Here is an 18,649-nt window from a genome sequence, read left to right on the forward strand (position 1 = left end):
GTCTGTCTGTCTGTCTGTCTGTCTGTCTGTCTGTCTGTCTGTCTGTCTGTCTGTCTGTCTGTCTGTCTGTCTGTCTGTCTGTCTGTCTGTCTGTCTGCTGTCTGTCTGTCCGTCCTTCTATTCAGCCGCCCAGCCAAAAATTTAAAGAATTCTCGAACCAAGCGTTTATATGGGCAAAACGTTTCCAAACTATTAAATCTTGCGGCAATGTCCATACTTGGCCCGATTGTTGAGCAAAATAAAATATTAGTTATATTTGAGGCTAAACATCAATACATAAATCGTATTTGCAGCTTTGTTTGAATTAAAAACAGATGACTGCTTGATTTTAGCGACATCAAATTAGGAAAACGCCGAAAGAACTCCTTGACACAAAAAGCGCTCGCCGGAGCCTTTGCGCGCTACTTCATGGCGGTGTTCCAATTTTTCCGAGTTCAACACTAACAAAAGGTTCCAGTGAAACGAGCGAGCAGTGGAACTCAGAAAAATTGAATGGAATTCAGCAAACCAGCTCAGAGTTGATTGCGGGAGGAGCGAGGCGGGAGAAGTGCGGGAGAGGAGGTCAGGAAAGAGAAGATAACCGTTTACGTGGCAGGTGCTGCAGAACAATATCGTGTTTCGACTACATTTCCCGGTAAGTAAGCAGATACGCGGGTAGTGTAATTATTACTGTATTTTTCTGAATTATCAACAAGGCTTTCCGACTGCCCAACCATTCTTACGCTTCTGCTGAAACTCTTGTTAACGTACGGGTGCTTGCTTGGACTCAATCTTTCAGGCCATTATTTTTTTTTAGGAGACGAACCAATGTTTTCTGTGAAACGTGTTTTTAAGTTCCTCACCGAGGTCCGATTTTTACGTCTCATTTCTTATCACGCACCCTGACAACCTGGCCCTTTACACCAGTCATCTTCATGGCCTTGTCTTTTACTTCAGGTTTATTTTTACTCAAATGCTTCTCTTTTATTTCATTTCACTCTCATGAAATAACTTCCCCTTGGTGCTATTTTCCCTTAGTCATCCTTGAGCCAATAAAATCCACGCATCATCATCATCTTTCAGACTATTTAGCTACTCGGTCATCTTTGCCGCCCAGTCCAGTCTGCAAAACCGGTTTTGGGTTCCACTTTTGCAATTGTAGCCGGCATAAATCTTCCTAATTAGGCAGCTTTCGCGTATTTAAAAATTATGTTTTTTAATTATGTTTTTGCAGACTGCAAAACATAGAACAAAAAAAAAACCGGGGGGGGGGGGGGGGAGCACCAACTCCCGCCCCCAGTAGGTTGCCTGTCCCTGTGTATTTCGTATAAGAAAGTGGAAAAACCTATTCAAGGATGAACTTTTCGCAAGTTCTCCTGTATCACATATTATCTGTGCACGTTGCGTGGGTTCCTGGGAATGTTGCTCAATACGACTCCAGGCTGCTGACTAGTTGGCTTGGTATTACGTTGCTTTGTATTGGATGTGTGCCAGAATCTGACGTCTGTAGCTGTTCCCGCTTTCGGCGATATGTCCTGCACAGTGCCCGATTCAACGCCATCCAAGGTAGTGCGTAGTATGCTCGCTTAATATCTAAATATAATTCGCTGCCCTGTCTTTCCGGCCGTATGAAGTATCGCTCACAGCCCGCATATCCCACCTTTCTTAAACGTACGTAACTTCGCACCAATAGATGCTTGCAGGACTTGCATCCAACAAGGGTCTAAGAGCATTAGTTTTTTTAATGTCGCCGCCTAATTCTCTCAGCGGAGAAAAATGTACTAAACTGCCCCATTTGAAAACCTCTGTCTCGAGCTAAAAAGTGCCGTATTTTTTTTTATTTGGTGCTAGCGTGCCTAGAAAGAAATATGCAGATAACCCGAAAGGCATGGAACGATAGGTACAATACATTGCACCAGTGGAAAGACAAACTCCGCATAGAAAAAATATACACCTGAATTCACTATTTCATACTGGCCACCAGAAAGCTAATTTGTTATTGCCCGGTTGCCGAAACAAATTGTACCTTTTTTCCGGTGTCCCTTTCTTTTCCGGCTTTTATCAACACATTTTTAACTAAGAGGGGTGTTCTAGAGCCGTGGACAATCCCCCTCTTTGGCTACGAATCACTACTGTAACGAGGAGGACGAGAAGGAGGGAGAGAAGAAAAAGAATGAACGCGTGTCCAAAACAACACTTTGTAAATCGGCAGACACCCTAGCGGGTCTTGCATTGTATGACCGTGTGGTGGAAATCCTGCCGCCCATACATTTCCTGACCTCGGCACGTTTTCGTAGATTAGGCCTCTTACAATGCATGGCTGAAACTGCGTGCATAGTTTCAAAGCTTGAGCACCTTCGGTACCCATGGGAGTGCAGGATTAGCCAATCACGAGAACATGAAGTTAGCCCAACTAACTTCCGGTGTGGCGTACCAAATTTAAATAATTATTTGTACCGCTGGGACCTGATCCCTTGACCCCTTTGTGCGTTTTGTAATGAGTCAGAAACAATAGAACATTTTTTCCTCTTCTGCCGACGGTCCACCTCTATACGAAAAAAGATATTTGGAAAACACTTTTAATCAATTGACCCACCTATTGTCTGTTCCTCTATATTATCATTCGGGGCAAAAGTCCTGGGTTTTTGCCGCGGGAGTCGTTGCCGCGCTGTACACTCCTTTATTTCTGAATCTCGCCTTCTATCGTGCTAGCCGCCAGATCAAGATGGCGGGCTGCTCTATAAAACGTGTCAGCGCCTGTACTCACTGCTTTCCCGCTCAATGCCTCTCCTTCACTGCCGTATCTTGTTGCTTTATTTCTTTACGTACTTTTCACGGCTGTCCTTCTTTCTATCCTTTCCTTATTCATTAGCGTTGATTTTATAGTTGGTGTGTCCTCTCTCATGTCGTACGTACCTCAATTTATTGAGTCTACTTATTATCTTTTTTTATTCCCGTTTATATACACTTTTTTTTCTTAAACGAGTATTTCAAGTGCATTTATTATATTTATTTTAATCCCGAGCCCAGTTTTTTTCTCTCAGTTAGCCCCCATTTCCTGGCCAATCCCCCTGAATGGATATGAGCCATTCTCTTGGCACAAACCAACCAAATAATTGTACAAACCTCAAACCATGGCCAATCCCCCTAAGTGGGCCCGTGCCATTACCTAATGGAGAAGAAGAAGACGAACAAGAATAGGCTATCTTCTTTTATGTTGCGTTAGTCACGTTTGCAATAACTTTCTTAACCTCACATAATGCGCTCTCAAAGTAAGCTCGCCGCTTTACATCCATCAGAAGAAGTTAATTCTGCGCCTGTGCGGAGCGCAGTTCATAAAGTCCCTGTAGCCAGGTAACTGATCCCGTTTTGCAGGTTCCCAAAGTCGTCGGCGTGCTTCTGTGGCTGACGGCAGGCACGGAGAGCCCCTGGAGTCACCACCTTGCCGTCTTTTTGGTGACTTGCGGCCAGTACGCGTCGAGAGCTTGGACGGCCTGCGCGGCTCTGTGCGTGTTTCTGCTCAAGCACTACAAGCCCTCGGAACTGATCACGCACGCTCGCTTCATGTTCTTCGTGGCGTACGGGTAAGAACCACCCTTTTGAGATGGAATTCCGTTTATTATAGCGAAGCTTTCAATGTCTCATTTGTGGGGGGGTCTTAAAAAAAACACGTCCTGCAGGAAAGCGAACTTTACTCAGTAGGTTTCCGTAGAAAGCGCATCAACCGCACCATGCATAACCAATGGGATGTATTTACAGGCATACCGGGTTTCATTGTAGTACACAAATTAACTTTAGCATAATACGGTTGAGCGATGATGTTGATGATGAAAACATTCTCTAACAGGCGCACAGATGGTAGCGTTGATAGTCGCCCGCCTTCTTTTTTGCTGAGTAGTTGAGAGAACAAAACATCTGAGTCTATACAATCTACCCTCCTGTTAAGAAATCCGCAATGTTATTGGAATTTTTACACTGCCTTCGCTTTTGTTTTATATAACGCTATGTAATCGTTCCTTGGGGTAACAAACCGGGACAGAAAAGGCAGAAAGGCGTGAAAAAAGAATAAAACCGATAAAAACCCAATTACGTAACGCAAATGCACCCATAAATGCAAGTCACTTTTGGTTCCGAAGAGCGAAGATAATAAAAATTCTTGAGTATTTTAGTTTTATTTATTGACCTATTTATCTATTTATTTATTTTATTTTGACTTATTTATTCCTTTCTAACTTTTACCCAAACAGGCAAAAAGAGGAAACATATTTCCGTTGTGTTTTTTCAGATCCATTGATTCTGTCTACCGTTCCAAAGAGTATACATCTACATGTCGTACCTATTTGAAATGCTGATTGGCTACATGCATGCAACGCTAACGGGCATATACGCCCATAATGAACCCGTTTCACCCCTAAAGCTGCTTTTACTGTCGCAGTCTGCACGCGGTCGGTGGGTTGCAAGCATGTCGACTATGAGAATAACCCTTGATGATAATTCGTTGTTGCCATTACCGAACATATTTCTGAAACTTGTTTTTTTCCCCCTCCGTTCTGCTGAACCCTTCGGTGGATTAGAGTGCCGATCATCCTGACAGCGACGGTAATGATTTCCGGCCGCATCTTGTGCCGACCTCAAGATGCAGACCGGGTGGAGGAAGTTCCACTGTTTTTTAACGGCCAATGTGAGGTAAGTGCGCAAATATTTGCGGGCAAACACATGCTGAAGACCTATAGATTGTTATCCCGAACGAGCAATTAGCAGATCCAAAAGACAACTTGATGAAATGTCGATCAACGAAAAGGTCTCCCCTAAAATTACAATCCCCTAACGCTCACACGGCATTTCGGAAACCACAGTTCATGGTTTAGTTCTGGTGTTGAAAGGGAGCAGATGACAAGGATGCAAGCGTGCGTGAATTTCGCACTACGGCTATAAAATAATAGAGGCCGGCCGATAGTTTTACCAGTGGTAGCGTAAAATATTTGCATTGTAGTTATCTTCGCTGTCGACAGTGCCAAAATTTCCTAATCCTCGTTGTGTGATAGGCCATACCGGTGGACATAAACTGCTTGTGTCTAATGACGCGAACTCTGGGCGGATTAATGCCCTACATACTCACAAAAAACAAGCTGGTTTTAGTTCTACGTGTGGAATTCGTACCATGAGTTTTCAGCTGGTTCAAAATCGTTTCGTTGCGCTTGCATTGGCAGCTCAGGGAAGAGGTATCTCTGGACAACCAACTGCATTGCGGGGGGAAGCGCATATATTGTGACGGGGAGCGGCAGACCATCGTTCTTGAGTACTTAGTTGACAAGGACGAAATCCGGCCTGATCCGCAGAAGATCCTTGCCGTTCGGGATTTCCGCACACTAGGATTCGTAAAGAACGTGCGGTGCTTCCTCGGGTTATGCTTATATTTCCCTCGATTCATTCAAAATTTCGCCAAGATTGCTTCTCCACTAAATGGGTTGCTTCAAAAGGATACACCGGGTTATTGGGCCCCGGAACGTTAATCTTCTTTTAACCACCTGAAGTTTTTACTTACCCCCGGACCTATCCTGCGACACTTCGACCCCGTGGCACCTTCTCAGATTTACACCGACGCCACTGGCCTAAGCCTAGGAGCAGTGCTTGTGCATATCTACGATGGAGCCGAACACGTTATTGCTTATGCCAGCCGCACGCTGGCTAAAGAAGATGCCTACTATAATGTCAGAGGGTTTCAGTGTGTTGCAGTGGTATTCGACGACCAAATATTTCGACATTACTTATACGGACACCATTTCATGATGGTTACGGATCGCCATTCGCTATGTTGGCTTGTTGGTCTTCGCGACCGGCCTCGTCGGCAAGTTCGATGGGCCCTGTGTTTACAGGAATATGACAATACCATATCCTATAGGGCTGGACGGCGACACACATATGCTAATTGTTTATCACGCTTGCCTCTCCCGACTACGCCATGTGAAGAAGAATCTTTTGAAGACTGCCTGGATGCTTTTTCCGCGGACTTCCCGGACACCCGCGCTTTTACCCGGGCTCAATAAAGTGACGCCTCCTTGTCCCAGCTGTTTGCCGCAGCACATGCGACACTATCGCCTACACCTTACGTCATCTACGAAGGCTTGCATTTCAAAAAGAACGATTCCGTTGACGGTGCACGATTTCTTCTGTTTCTGGCTGAAACCCTCCGTCCCGTTATTCTCCAGACCATGATCGACGATGCCACATCCGGTCATCTTGGATTTGCCCGCACCTTGCATCGCATTCGTGAGCGTTTCTACTGGCCTGGATTGCGACGTCATACTCAGCAGTACGTTTCCAGCGGTCACCAGTGTCAATAGCATAAGCGCGCTACCATTCCTTCTCTAGGCCCCCTACATCCTGCCAATCCCCCTGGGGCCCCTTTCGAGAAAGTGGGTATTGATTTCATCGGCCCGCTACCAAAGTCCTTCGGGAACCGCTGGATACTCGTGTGTTTTGACTACTTGACACGTTATGCTGAGACATCTGCCACTGTGTCCGCAACAGCAACAGATGTTTCTCATTTTCTGTTGAACCGGGTTGTTCTTCACCATGGCGCACCCCGTGTCATAATCAGCGACCGAGGGAAACAGTTCACGGCTGGCGTCGTGGAGGCACTCCATTGTTTGTGCGGCTACACGTACAGACATAGAACGCCCTATCCTCCACAAACAAACGGCCTTACGGAGCGCACTAACCGGACGATTACCAACATGATGTACATGTACGTTGATTCAGATCACAAAAACTGGGATGCGGCGTTGCCATTTGACACGCACGCTTACGCCTCTTTCTTCTTGCTATACGCCCGACCACCTTCGAGTTTTTTTCTTGCCACTATCCTTCCGTTTTCTGTACACTATGACATATCAGTCTCTCAGACTCTCCGCCGAGCCGACGAAGCCCGCCGACTGACTCGCCTTCGCACGCTCACCTCTCAGGCTCGAATAAAATCGCGGTACAACCGACGACTCCCATGCTGGGGAGGATCACGTCTGGCTTTGGAATCTGATTCGGAAGCGTGGGCTCTACCAGAAGGTTTTAGCTAAATACACAGGCCCTTCTGTCATCATTAAGAAGCTTAGCGACGTCAACTGCGTGGTCCCCAAGCTGACATCCGCCAACCGTTTTTCCGCCAAAACCCAGATCGTGCATGTCGCCAGCTTAAAACGATGCCAATTCGAAGCCGCTTAACGAAGCTCGGATACGAGCTCTCCTCCCCTCAGGAGGAAATTGTGACGCTGGAGAAATGTTTCAAGGAAGACTTAAATAAGGCACCCGCCACCATCAGCGCTTGCTTCATGACGCACATTCCATGGACAACTTCTCCGTGGCCGATATCCAATATGTCGGCGGGAGGAAGACAAGGAGGAGTTTGAAAAAGACGCTGAAAATCAGCCAGTGTGGTCCCGCTGGACTCTCGATCTCATCGGCGCTCATCACTGTACATAAATTCCCTACATCGCTTTTGACTGTCACGATATTGTGACTTCAGTCCCAAATAACAGTGAAATGAGAAACAGTTCATCGCTGCCGGGACATCGTTGACGCCCTAGGGTATATGCGAACGTGAGGGGACCTGGATTAGCGATGTGTCGCACACTGTTGAATAGTGAAACGTCACCGACAACTGCATTGACTGTATCGACAGTGCTTTTAAAACAACCTCTTGATAGTCCAACAAAAGGTAGCAGCGTATATTACAAGAAGATACACTTTTGAGTACCTTTAGGGTAGTGGTCGACGTTACACGACGTTGGCAACCCTGCCAAGGGCGTAGCATACAGGTCACGAGGTTGAAGGGTCCTGCAAGGTAGCTGATAGGCAGTTTGTCTCTTTCCTTCCTGCCTGGCAGCACTACAAAATCTTTAGTTATCGCTAACGAAGAACGACACTCAGTGAAAACATTTAATGGGCTGTTTTAGCGAAAATACGGCGTAGGCGACTGTAACAGCGGAATGGCTCCCACACCGCGTGCCTTCGCAGCATTCCATAGCCCAACGCGCCCCATAGCACTGACCCAAATTCGCCAGTAGCACAAGGTGTCTGTCCACGCGTGCACCGCAGATGAAGTAAGGTAACGGAAGGACGCAGCCGAACGAGCGAATAGGCAGGAGGCGAAATCCACTATCGTCGTCAAATGGCATGTTGGCCGGAACAACCAGCACGAAATGTGTAGGAGAGAGATTAAAGCGATGCGATAGCGTAAGGTAGTTCCGTATGGCCAAGGGAATCGCCTCAAGCGATAGGAGGACGAAGCGCCCCAAGAAAGCGGGACAAAAGCAAATCCTCTGAGGCGTTGTATTGGACCTTCATGATTTCGCATTCACAAACACATAAGAAGCGCTTAGGTGGCTCTGGACGGTTGCTTAATTTAATTTGGCACTTCATTCATCTTTACACGCCGTCGTCATCCCTTTCGTTTGCCTGCACCGATCTGCACCGACCACGCTAGCTCCCTTTGCTCCGTGCATTTGTCTACGCCCTCTTCGCAAAGGCCTGTGGGCCCCCTAAAAAAAGCCACAGTTCGGGCCGCGTGTCGTCTTCCGATGGCTGCTCCCACCCGCCCGTTGAAATGCATCAATTTATTGGTGAGAAGCCTGATTGCAATCGCGATTTATTTATTAATTCATTTTTATTTATTATTGATTCTCAGTATATAATAAGTTAGTCCAGCAATGAGTTGCTCGATCAATTTTCTAATAATCCATTATTCGGCCTTTCAATCGTGCCACCCCCACAGTGAAGCAACAGCGCGGAAACTGTAGTAAATTGCGCAAACAAATTTTAGCCATATAGGCCTCCTCTGCTGTTTCGTCCAAAATGGCTCCTGCCATGCTTTGATCCCAACAAGTCTTAGGTGACCAACTTCTACCTGCATGGACGCTTGCACGAACAAACCAACAGCTTCGCATTTTGGGCGAACGGCCAAGCCTCCGATACCAAGGGTTAAATGGAAGCTTCCCACCGAAACGCTGTTTAAACCAAGAGAGGCGTGTCCTCAAATGTTAGGGACATGCCGCAGATTTTTTTTTATGCCGTGAGTTATTATGTTTTACTTCCAGCATCAGCCTTTTGCAAAAACCGTGCAACAACCACCCGAAAGCATAAATGACGGGCGAACCGCTCTGCGCGTATCGACCCCGGGGTTTCATCCCGCGTCTGTGTGATTTATAACCTCGATCGCTTTATACTTTTCGGCTAAGTATGTTCTTCTGTTCTCCGAGAGGACTTATATGGACTTTTTTTACTTTTCGCGTGACTTACATATTACTGGGGAGAACGCTGAACTTGTGCTTACTCAAAACGATCACTAAATGCCGCTGATTGATTTAAAATTTTCCGAGTGGAGAGGCACGGTTGCGCACGGCCTGTCCAAGGGTATAGCAAAGCTCGACGCTGTGCAAAAAAAACGTCAAACATAAAAATACATGCAACAGGATACCTTGTAATTCTAGCAGAGTTTCATAATATAAAACACGCGCTGTAAAAAAGGGCAAGTTTCGAGTCGGCCCGCTGTTCCGATGCTGCCGCTTCCAACTAAGCTGAATGTATTACTTAGTTTGACAGCGCTGCCTTTGATCGCTTAATTTCAAATCGAGGATCATTAGTGTCTGTGCCGATTTTTGCCGTCGTATTTTTCTTCTTCCCCAGGCCGTGGCGTCCATCGTGTTGCTAAGCGTCTGCGCCGCGCTCGTAGCCTTCTGCCTCTTGCAACACGCTTACCAGGTCGTGCTCCAATCGTCTCTCGCTAAGTGCTACTGCTGCTGCTCCCGGTCGAGCCTCGTCTTTGGGAGGACGGCCGATGCCGCTACCAAGACGCACTGCCGCTGCAAGTGAGTATCGAACGGAAAATGAAATTTAATGAAAGAAAAGGCAGAGAGGTCGTCCTGAGGAGGTCTTCTGGCTAGCTAATCTGCCTCGGTAGGGGGGAGGGGAAGCGCAGGATGAGAGATGAGAGATGACTATGGTGAAGAACGGTATGAATGTCGAGAGCTTTACCAGTTCCAGTCCATTGCCCAGCATGGATGTCTGGCGAACTTTACATGATTCACATGATGCAAAGCTCAGAGCCCAACTCAAGTTGGAAGAGTACATGGAGCGTGGCGCTGCAAGAGCACCAAGTAAACAATATAATATCGCAGAGATCACGCTGAAAGGACTCTGTGAACACACTCTCCTGCTTTATCTCGACAAAACGATCTGGTTGTTTCAGTTTTATTACCATTTGTCCGAATACACTTAGGTTGCTTGGGTATTTAAAAAAAGGCGAAGAATTTGACAGAGTTTTCCGCAGAGCTTGAAAATTCGGGCAAATTCATGGTGTTTATAGCCAATCACTGATGCAACCTCACAGCATGACGTCACAAATGTGCGGTGGTGATGGCATTGGTAGCGGCTGCGGTAGGCATTCCGGAACCAAATTCCTAGAGTTTCCGCATCCGTTCAGAAACATGAACTGGGCATGTAAACCCTCAGTGGCATTGTTAATGTGGCAAGAGGCAACGGAGTGTTAATAGTTGTGGAGGGAGATCCCACTTCCCAGGCGGATCTTCGCACTATCTCCTCCTCGTAGCATATGACTGGTTTTGCACACATAAATACTTCTATGTGGACGCAACAAAGAAACCTATTGGTCCGTCTTAAAGGTTAATGTTTCACGATTTCGCCGACTCAAAAAATGTCGTAATAAAATGCCGTAGAGTTTCTATATTTTAATTTAGCAGCGGTAACACGGAAACAAATATCTTACCAGCAATACACTTATGTTTAGCGGCAAAGCCGACTTTATAAGGCGCCACGTGTTGTGTTTTGCGCAGATACCAGGGGTGTCAATGAGGAATTTAATAAAAAGCTCTATGGCCTGGTTATTGTACGCCCGTTTGGAAATTAGACCTATGGCCTCCAAACTTTGATCATTAATGTGTTGATATTCCTTTTAAAAACGTCTTCCCAACAAAGCGTCTGCTTATACTAGTGCAGTCTACTTTACAGGGGTTTGGTGTATAGCAGAGCGATGTACGCTTAGTCATTATCCGACCATCACATTTAGTAGATTCTTAATTATTTTTGGCGAAAAGAAAAGGAGGTGGTGTTAAGTTCGGGCTCCGCATGTAATTAATGAAGGCCGCCGGTGGCCCATGTATTGGCGTCGCCTCCGCTGGTGACTACTTTCCCGTGCCCCTTTCATGTAGCCGCGCAGACGCCAAGTTCGGAGCCGCGGAGAGCTGTTGTGCCCGTCCTTTTGTGTGTCAAAGGATGGGGGCGATTAGCCTGAGTGCCTCTGTCGCGTCGAGGGTGGCAGGGTCATTCGGCATAACAAGCTGACGGGCGGCCAGATGATCGTATCTCTTAGTGTTGAAAGCGCGCGCGGTGTAAGTTTGGAAAATTTTCGACTCCGGCGGCGGGCGCTCTTCGTCGACGGGTCGTTCGCCTCGACGATGGTCGCCTCGGCGGGCAGCGTCTCTCCCCGTGGTCTGTTCAGGTGGCCGGCGGCGCCCCTTTAGTCTGGGAGGGAATTAGCAATCCTCATTGTCACGCCGCGCGTGCAGACGCCCCACGTCGTGGGAGGCGTCGCGCGGAGGGAGGTCAGCCGCGCGGGGACCGCTCCGGGCCCTCGGCTTGGCTGTTGTTTGTGCAGATGCCGCCCGCTAAACGTTATGGATGGTTCACTTTAGGCCGCAGATGGCCTGTATTTCCTGGCCGGGTGCAACAGCGTGCGTAGGAAACGCACTATGAGTGTGTAAGAGAGAGTGTTAGGTCACGTGACCGCAGGTGGGGACATGTGTGTGATTGGCTGGTTCCTGTGGCCAATCAATGGTTTCTATTAATTGTTTGAAAGGTTTTTTTCTCTCTTTCTTGTACGCCCCCTTCTTGGAGGTGGGGTTTTTCGTATCAAAACCGGAGTGTTGGGTTTTGTCGGGGGTCGGTCGAGAGGGGATCTAGTTCAGTATAGATCTCGGCCGAACAGGCTGCTGCTGTCAGAGTGACAATGTAACCGTCACTCTGACCTGATGTAAACTTGGAGTAATGTAAATAAGTGTAAATAAACCTAATATACAGCAAGGAAGGCAGTCCTCATCTTTCGCCCGCTCCAAGCATCGGTCGTCGGTCATCGGAGCGAGTCGAGATGGTCCTCTCGGCTCGCGCATCAAAAGAACATCACTATTTCGTCTCCATCAGTTCGCCAAGAAGATGGAGAGGCGAAATTTAACTGGTGGTCAACAGAGTTAAGGTGTCACGGTACTGACTCTTCAGATGAGAAAATCAGGGACTCGGGCTCGTATGCTATTGCACTAAATAGCCACCAGCTGTGCATATTTAAGGTAGCCTGAAAGGCACAGCCTTTACGGGGGGCGACAAGACGGGCATCGACACCAGACGTTTGTATTTTTATTTATAGAAAGATGAGAAAATACCTCCACCCTGCCGCAGTTCTGCCACGTGGGGTTTCATTTTATTTAAACCCATAGGAGACACGACATTGATGTGAAGATTCACTCCGGTAATGAGCCGTTTACTTCCTGTAGCCAAGCTGGAGATGCAAAGCTCGACTTTGCCGTACAAGTTGTTTTTAGCTGCACTTGCTTAACCCCATAAAAAAAACGCTGTCAAGAATAAGTCCAGATGTCTTTTTCGCAAATACATATTAGCTTGTATACTCCGGAGAAATATCTTGCCACGGTAAAGTACCGTGTTGTACGGCTCTGAGTGCACAAATTCGGTGTGGTTGACAAGTGTCTGCTGGCATGGTTTGAGAAAATACAGTCAAACCCAATTATAACGAACCCGGATAGAGCGAATTATGCTATATATCTAACAAAAAACAAATCAGTTACAAAAATACATGCGAGACATATTCCTTATAGCGAAGTTCATATCAGATATATCGAACTCAGTAAAACCTAGAATTGCCACCGAAATGCGTGGTCTCACAGCGGTAATTGATATGTTGATTGGCCGCGGTTGAGACGTTGAGCCTCACATGAAGCGACGTGACGCCCGACACTTTTCGTATCTGAAGCGGAGTGGAAAGCCGGGCTAGTTGAAAATGGTTCATGACTGCAACTGCGCACAAGAAAACGGGACCATAGATTTCCTTCCTTCGGTGATTACCTGAGTGTCGTCGACGACCAAGCTGCCGTTACTGTGAGCCCCTCTGACGCAGACACCGTCGTCGATGTCATGGTAGCTGGTGCTGTTGAAAGTTCCAAAGAGGCAGAGGATGTCGCGAGTGAAAGCCGTCCAATGCGTAATGAAGTGCTTTCGGCAGTTGATGTGCTCAGACATTATTGCTTCGGTATTGAAGGACACGGACTCGAATGCTGTGCTAGTTGACGCCGCCAAAATGAATGCGAAAACAATCATTTTTTTTGTGAAGCAAGCAGTTGAGGAGGAAAGTAGCCTTATTGCTTGCAATAAATGGATTGTTTTGTGTAGAGTAACGACATACTTCAGATTGCAGAGGCAAATACACCAACCAAGGGCGTTTATTCAAAGCGGTCCCAACGTTTCGGAGCCAACTCGGCTCCTTCATCAGGGGTGACTGTGTACGACAAGAAGCAGCGGTTATATAGGTGTCTTCTTTTTCTTTTTTCTTTTTTCTTACTGGAATCTTGCCCTTGCGTCTCCGACGCGCAAGGGCAAGATTCCAGTAACAAAAAAGAAAAAGAAGACACCTATATAACCGCTGCTTCTTGTCGTACACAGTCACCCCTGATGAAGGAGCCGAGTTGGCTCCGAAACGTTGGGACCGCTTTGAATAAACGCCCTTGGTTGGTGTATTTGCCTCTTCAAGTTTAACCCAACCAGACAGAGTTCTGTCGAAGATGTTCACATACTTCAGATTGCGTTGGTTTCCGCATACGGGGACTGGGGGTGTCCCACGTATTGCGAACTGGTTACAAAAAACTCGTTATTGGCGGGTTTCGCTATATCGGACTATTGGATATATCGAACTAATTGCGGCGCATATTACCGTTCGCTATAACCGGGTTTCACTGTATAAGCTTTGAGCCAATATGAGTTGTTAGACAGGAGGAGTCCTGAATCCAGGCGAATACTGAGCATACTTGAGTCATGACACCGAAAGTGTTGAGTAGAAATGAGCCCGTATGATTTGTCGGCGCACGCAGAGTTCCGAGTTTTGGCGAGTTGAGTTGTCAGTGAGATTATTTCGCGCTGGCTGTGATATATAGTTTGGGTGAGCCAACGTGAGAGCGGCATCTAGGAGACTGAGTAGAGTGAGTCTTGATAATCTCTTCAGTCCTTAGTCTTAGTTGGGGTGAGAGATTAATTTAAAAAAAAATTAGCCGCGTATCTTCTGCTTTGTTGAAAATGTCGACGAAAGACGATAGCCTTTCGTCAACATTTGCCAAGTAAATGCCTGCCTTCGCTTTCCCGCTCACCTCTCATGCTGTTCCTCTCCCGTCGCGCTCCTCCCAAGGTAAGCACGCAAGAGGTTTCCTTAAGTCCATTTAAATTTACCGCCTTCCATTGCTTCAGGACGGGTGCCTCGATGCCAGCGCTTCCGTACATCGGAGACTCGCGTGAATCGAGGCACCTTACTACAACGTTTTTAGAATCACGTTTCCCTACTTCACGTGCATTCCAATCGGAACGTGAAACATATCTATTGGAACCTTTCGCTACTGTTTACGTCTGATTTCTTAAAATGCCGCTAGAAGCTATAGTGGCGCGGGCGACAGCAGGCGAAGGAGTAAATTTTTAATGAAGTGGATGCAATATTTCATTTGAAAAATCAAGCATACATGAATCTGTTACAAAGGAACACTGCAAATACCACTCATGCATTGATTTTTTGCCTGATATTTCTGTAATATTTTATTCTTGTTCAGCAATGTTGACAACCATGAACATTGCCACCGGCCTTAGACGTTTAGATTTGGATAAGGGTATATAAACCTATTGTGCAGCTTCTGTTTCACTTTGGCCGGGTGCCTGAATCGAGTTACAGACAGACAGACAAACAGACCGACAGACAGACAGACAGACAGTCAGGCCAAAATTTTCCCGTTCATGTAACACCAGAGACGCTATCTTCTTAAAAAATAAATCGGTGGGGGAGTTCCAGTGTGCAACTTCAATTCTGTAGGTACGGTCTAGCTAGGAATCTACAGACTGTCCTCTGATCCTTGGTGAACAATTATACAGCTTCATCGGACGTACGAGAGTACTTGTGCACACTCATATGGTTCGCATTTGGGGGCCACATGAATGCGGTTGCGCTCTGTCGTTTCTTTTGAACCTTCGCACACTTTTCGGCAATATGACAGGCAAAGTGCATTCGTCGGACTTAAGTGTCCGGTTTAGAGCGCAGCTCTTACGGGTGTTTAGCCCAAATCAAATAGCCATGATAGAGGGTGCAACATTGGTAACAGGCTTACGGGTTCTTCCGATCGATGCATCAAGTGCAAACATATGCTCCCTGTTGCAGCAGCCCCAATTACTGTACGCGTCAGTGCATCCACACGGTGGCTAAAACGCGCGCCTGTCCCAAACAATGGTTAACATCCTGAATGATCACCCTTGCGACTGTGCCATGGCTATTTTACTGTACGCGCGAATGAATAGCCTTCAGCAACCAAAACTGCCTCTAATCTTGCCCAGAGCTGGAGCCTCCGTATAAGTTATCACTGTCCCATGCTATTTTCTAACGCTTTGTTTCGCCAAGTTGAAAGAAGTTAGCAGGTCTATATAGACTACACTGCGTACTCAAAAGAAAACACTGGCGACATGCTATGTTATAACATTTATCTTATTTTTCAGGCACGACGCCTCCCACAATGGGCAGAAACCGCTCGAGGAGTCGCCAACTTCAACGAGCGCCCGAGTTAGATTCCAGCTGTCCCCCTCAGGCAGTGTCTCATGGCCCGGTACTGAAGACGACGACCCTTTCTTGCTAGAGAGACACAGCCGGCCTGAAAGCGACGTGCCGGGCATCACACTTCTTATAACCATCCTCTTCGTTTCAATCTTGGTTGTAAGTATCCGACGAGCGCAACGAAAAAATGTTAAAGGGCGGCCGTTTAATACGCAATGCGAGGGAATGGGGTGAAGGCGCTGCTTCGCTGAACGCTATTTCGCATGTTGAGCAGATTTGTAAATGTTAGTAAACAAGTAACCGATTACAATTACAATTACTTCACTAAAAGAACTGATTGCGGTTCATCTGAAGTTCTCAAAAAGTAATAAAGAATTACCCTAGAGAGATCAATTAATTTCCGGGTTACTTCTCATAGAACTCTTTTATTAGGGTACCCCATGTACACACATATAGCCTGGCTTGAATAGCGGGAACGCCCGTATTCGGGTGGGAAAAATAATTACCTGCACCTACGTACCTCAAACTTTCGTTAACGGGTATTTTAGTGGTGGGCGGTACCGTATAAAATTTCAGAGCTTCACTTTTGTGACAAGTAAGAGCAGCATTTCTGAAAATTTCTATGACGGACGCCTACGCCGATGTGCACTACGCGGCTAGTGCTGTGTGGCGTCGGGGAAACAGGGGAAAAAGAGGCTGGATAAAATCATTGCTTGTACCTGGACGTCGTCTCCGGTGCACTAAAAGGAGTTACCCTAGAAACGAAGCAGACAGAAATGGAGTATTAATCCTAGAGAGTACGTGCCTAGTGGCTAGGAAAAAAAAACAAAGAAAACCTTTGACCGTTTCTCCCAGAGCTGAGTGACTTTAGCCCATATGACCTCTGTCCCCAAAAAATGTCGAGATTTATTGCCATCAGCAATTTTTTAGTCTACTACAGGGGAAGAGTAATTGAATTACAAGGATCGTTACCTTGTAACAGAAATAACTGAATCGTTACAAAAATACAGTAAAATGTAACCGATTACACGTATTTCATTACTTGTAACGCTTTACGTAGAACGTAAGTGTTTAGTTATGGCGGCGCGGTCAGGGTCATACCAAAAACTTCTTCGGACTTTCCACTCAGTGGACGAGGACAACCAGCAAAGCTTTTATAGGGTTTTTAAAATGACGTAAATATCTAATGAATTGAAAACCTTCATTATTTCCCGTCTGAGCGAGAGGAGACTGGGAGTAAAGGCACAGACGGCCGACGGTGGCCCTCAGCCCCTTTATGTATGACCATATATATATTCAATTAAAGCACGAACACAAGTACATATCTGCTTTTGACTCATACGCGTACCTTTATTGCGGCCTTTACATGGACACGATTGCTATATCTCCGGAGAAGCGGTCAGAGGGATTGTATCCACGCCGACATCTTACATTTTTGCCCTTGCGGTATTTGGTGTTTCGACAGGCATCGCGCTTACTTTTGACGGTCGTGGCCTGATCGTCTTCGGTGGTCCCTTTCCGCTGCGTTCGCGCCCATTGCCACCTATTTTTTCTTTGGGTAGGCTTCACTGTGCAATATAGAATGCGGAAAAGTCAGTTTACAAAGCCCAAGCTTACATCGTCATTTATAAAGTCGGCTTCACTACTAACCACAAATACATTGCTGGGAAGACATTTTTGTGGCCGAAGGGAGGGGAGGTCCCGAAATGAGGAGGCGAGCAGCTTTTTCTTTGTCAACGCGGTGGTATACGCGCACAGACGCAGAAAATTTGCCCGGGCTGGCCACATATAGTTGCGCTGTAAAAACGCGCGCTTACACTGGGCCTTGTGATGTGTTATGACGCCGGCCAGTTACCGCATTTCGGAGTGCCCGTTCGTGACAGCGCAATTTTTTTCCATTCACGTTAAAATGTAGCGAACTCACAAGGCCACAATGCTTGACTCGCATAACTGCTTTTTTTCCCTCGCGAAAGCGTTAAAGCAAAAGCCGTTCGGGCTCGGTTTCTGTCGCGAATAGAATAGACAGTTTTCTTCGTTTCTGCGCTAGGTGCTGGGAGACAAATACTGTATTCAAGCCACCGCGTTTTTCTTCCCTGCTTGTGCCAAGAGACCTAGAATAGCGACGGCTTAAAGAGCCTGTACCACGCTTGCATATCGGCACCGCATTTACAACATGATACATGCGCGCGTGTTGTCTTTAGAGTGGTTGGCTATGGGTACATCTATCCGCGTAAATATTGCGGCATGGGTACATCTGGTCACTTAGAAACTCGTTCAAAATATTTTTCAAGAAAGAATAAAGTTCTCTCTCTCTCTCTCTCCTTTTCCACCATTTTTAAAGCGCTTGGCATTCTTGTGTGTCTGTGTGACGTTATACGTAGAAGCAATATCTCCGCTGTCGGCCGGCGCCGGTTCAGTTGTAACAATGAAAGCATTCGATAGTCACTTTATAGTGCGCCCAACAAAGCGAAAGCCGAGACTGAAAACGGTGTCTGCTGAGGTGAGCTAAACACAGGCTATTGTTCTCTGCTGCTGCTAACTAAGCTTTTTTCAGTGCTTCCAAGCATGAAGGAAAGGGAAAAACGTCTATCCGCCCACTGCAGGGCTCGGCGAAGCCGCACTTGCTTTCAGTATTCGCTAGAATGTACGTCTGCCAACAAGATATGCTGCAGTGTTAGCTTTATTAAAGCAGCGGATAAATGAAAATGCTCAAAGTTTCACGTGATGGCAACTAAGGAAAATATACTCTGAACAACACCTAGGAGAAGTATTTGGCAATTGCAAGTAAGAACTGACGGCCAT

The 18,649-nt window shown here is 46.6% G+C and overlaps 1 protein-coding gene across 1 annotated transcript in view; it reads left to right on the forward strand.

The window, feature by feature from the left end:
- Positions 1–18,649, forward strand: part of LOC144168316 (lysosomal cholesterol signaling protein-like) — a 130,750-nt gene that overhangs the window by 90,719 nt on the left and 21,382 nt on the right. The window contains exons 8-11 of the mRNA XM_077697325.1: positions 3,355–3,563; positions 4,554–4,665; positions 9,658–9,839; positions 15,793–16,006. Of these exons, the coding sequence (XP_077553451.1) occupies positions 3,355–3,563; positions 4,554–4,665; positions 9,658–9,839; positions 15,793–16,006 (717 nt within the window). The remainder of the gene's footprint in view (positions 1–3,354; positions 3,564–4,553; positions 4,666–9,657; positions 9,840–15,792; positions 16,007–18,649) is intronic.

The sequence above is a fragment of the Haemaphysalis longicornis genome, unplaced genomic scaffold (assembly GCF_048455015.1).
Source record: "Haemaphysalis longicornis isolate Haplotype H1 unplaced genomic scaffold, Haemaphysalis longicornis Haplotype H1 scaffold_2, whole genome shotgun sequence".
Taxonomy (NCBI): domain Eukaryota; kingdom Metazoa; phylum Arthropoda; class Arachnida; order Ixodida; family Ixodidae; genus Haemaphysalis; species Haemaphysalis longicornis.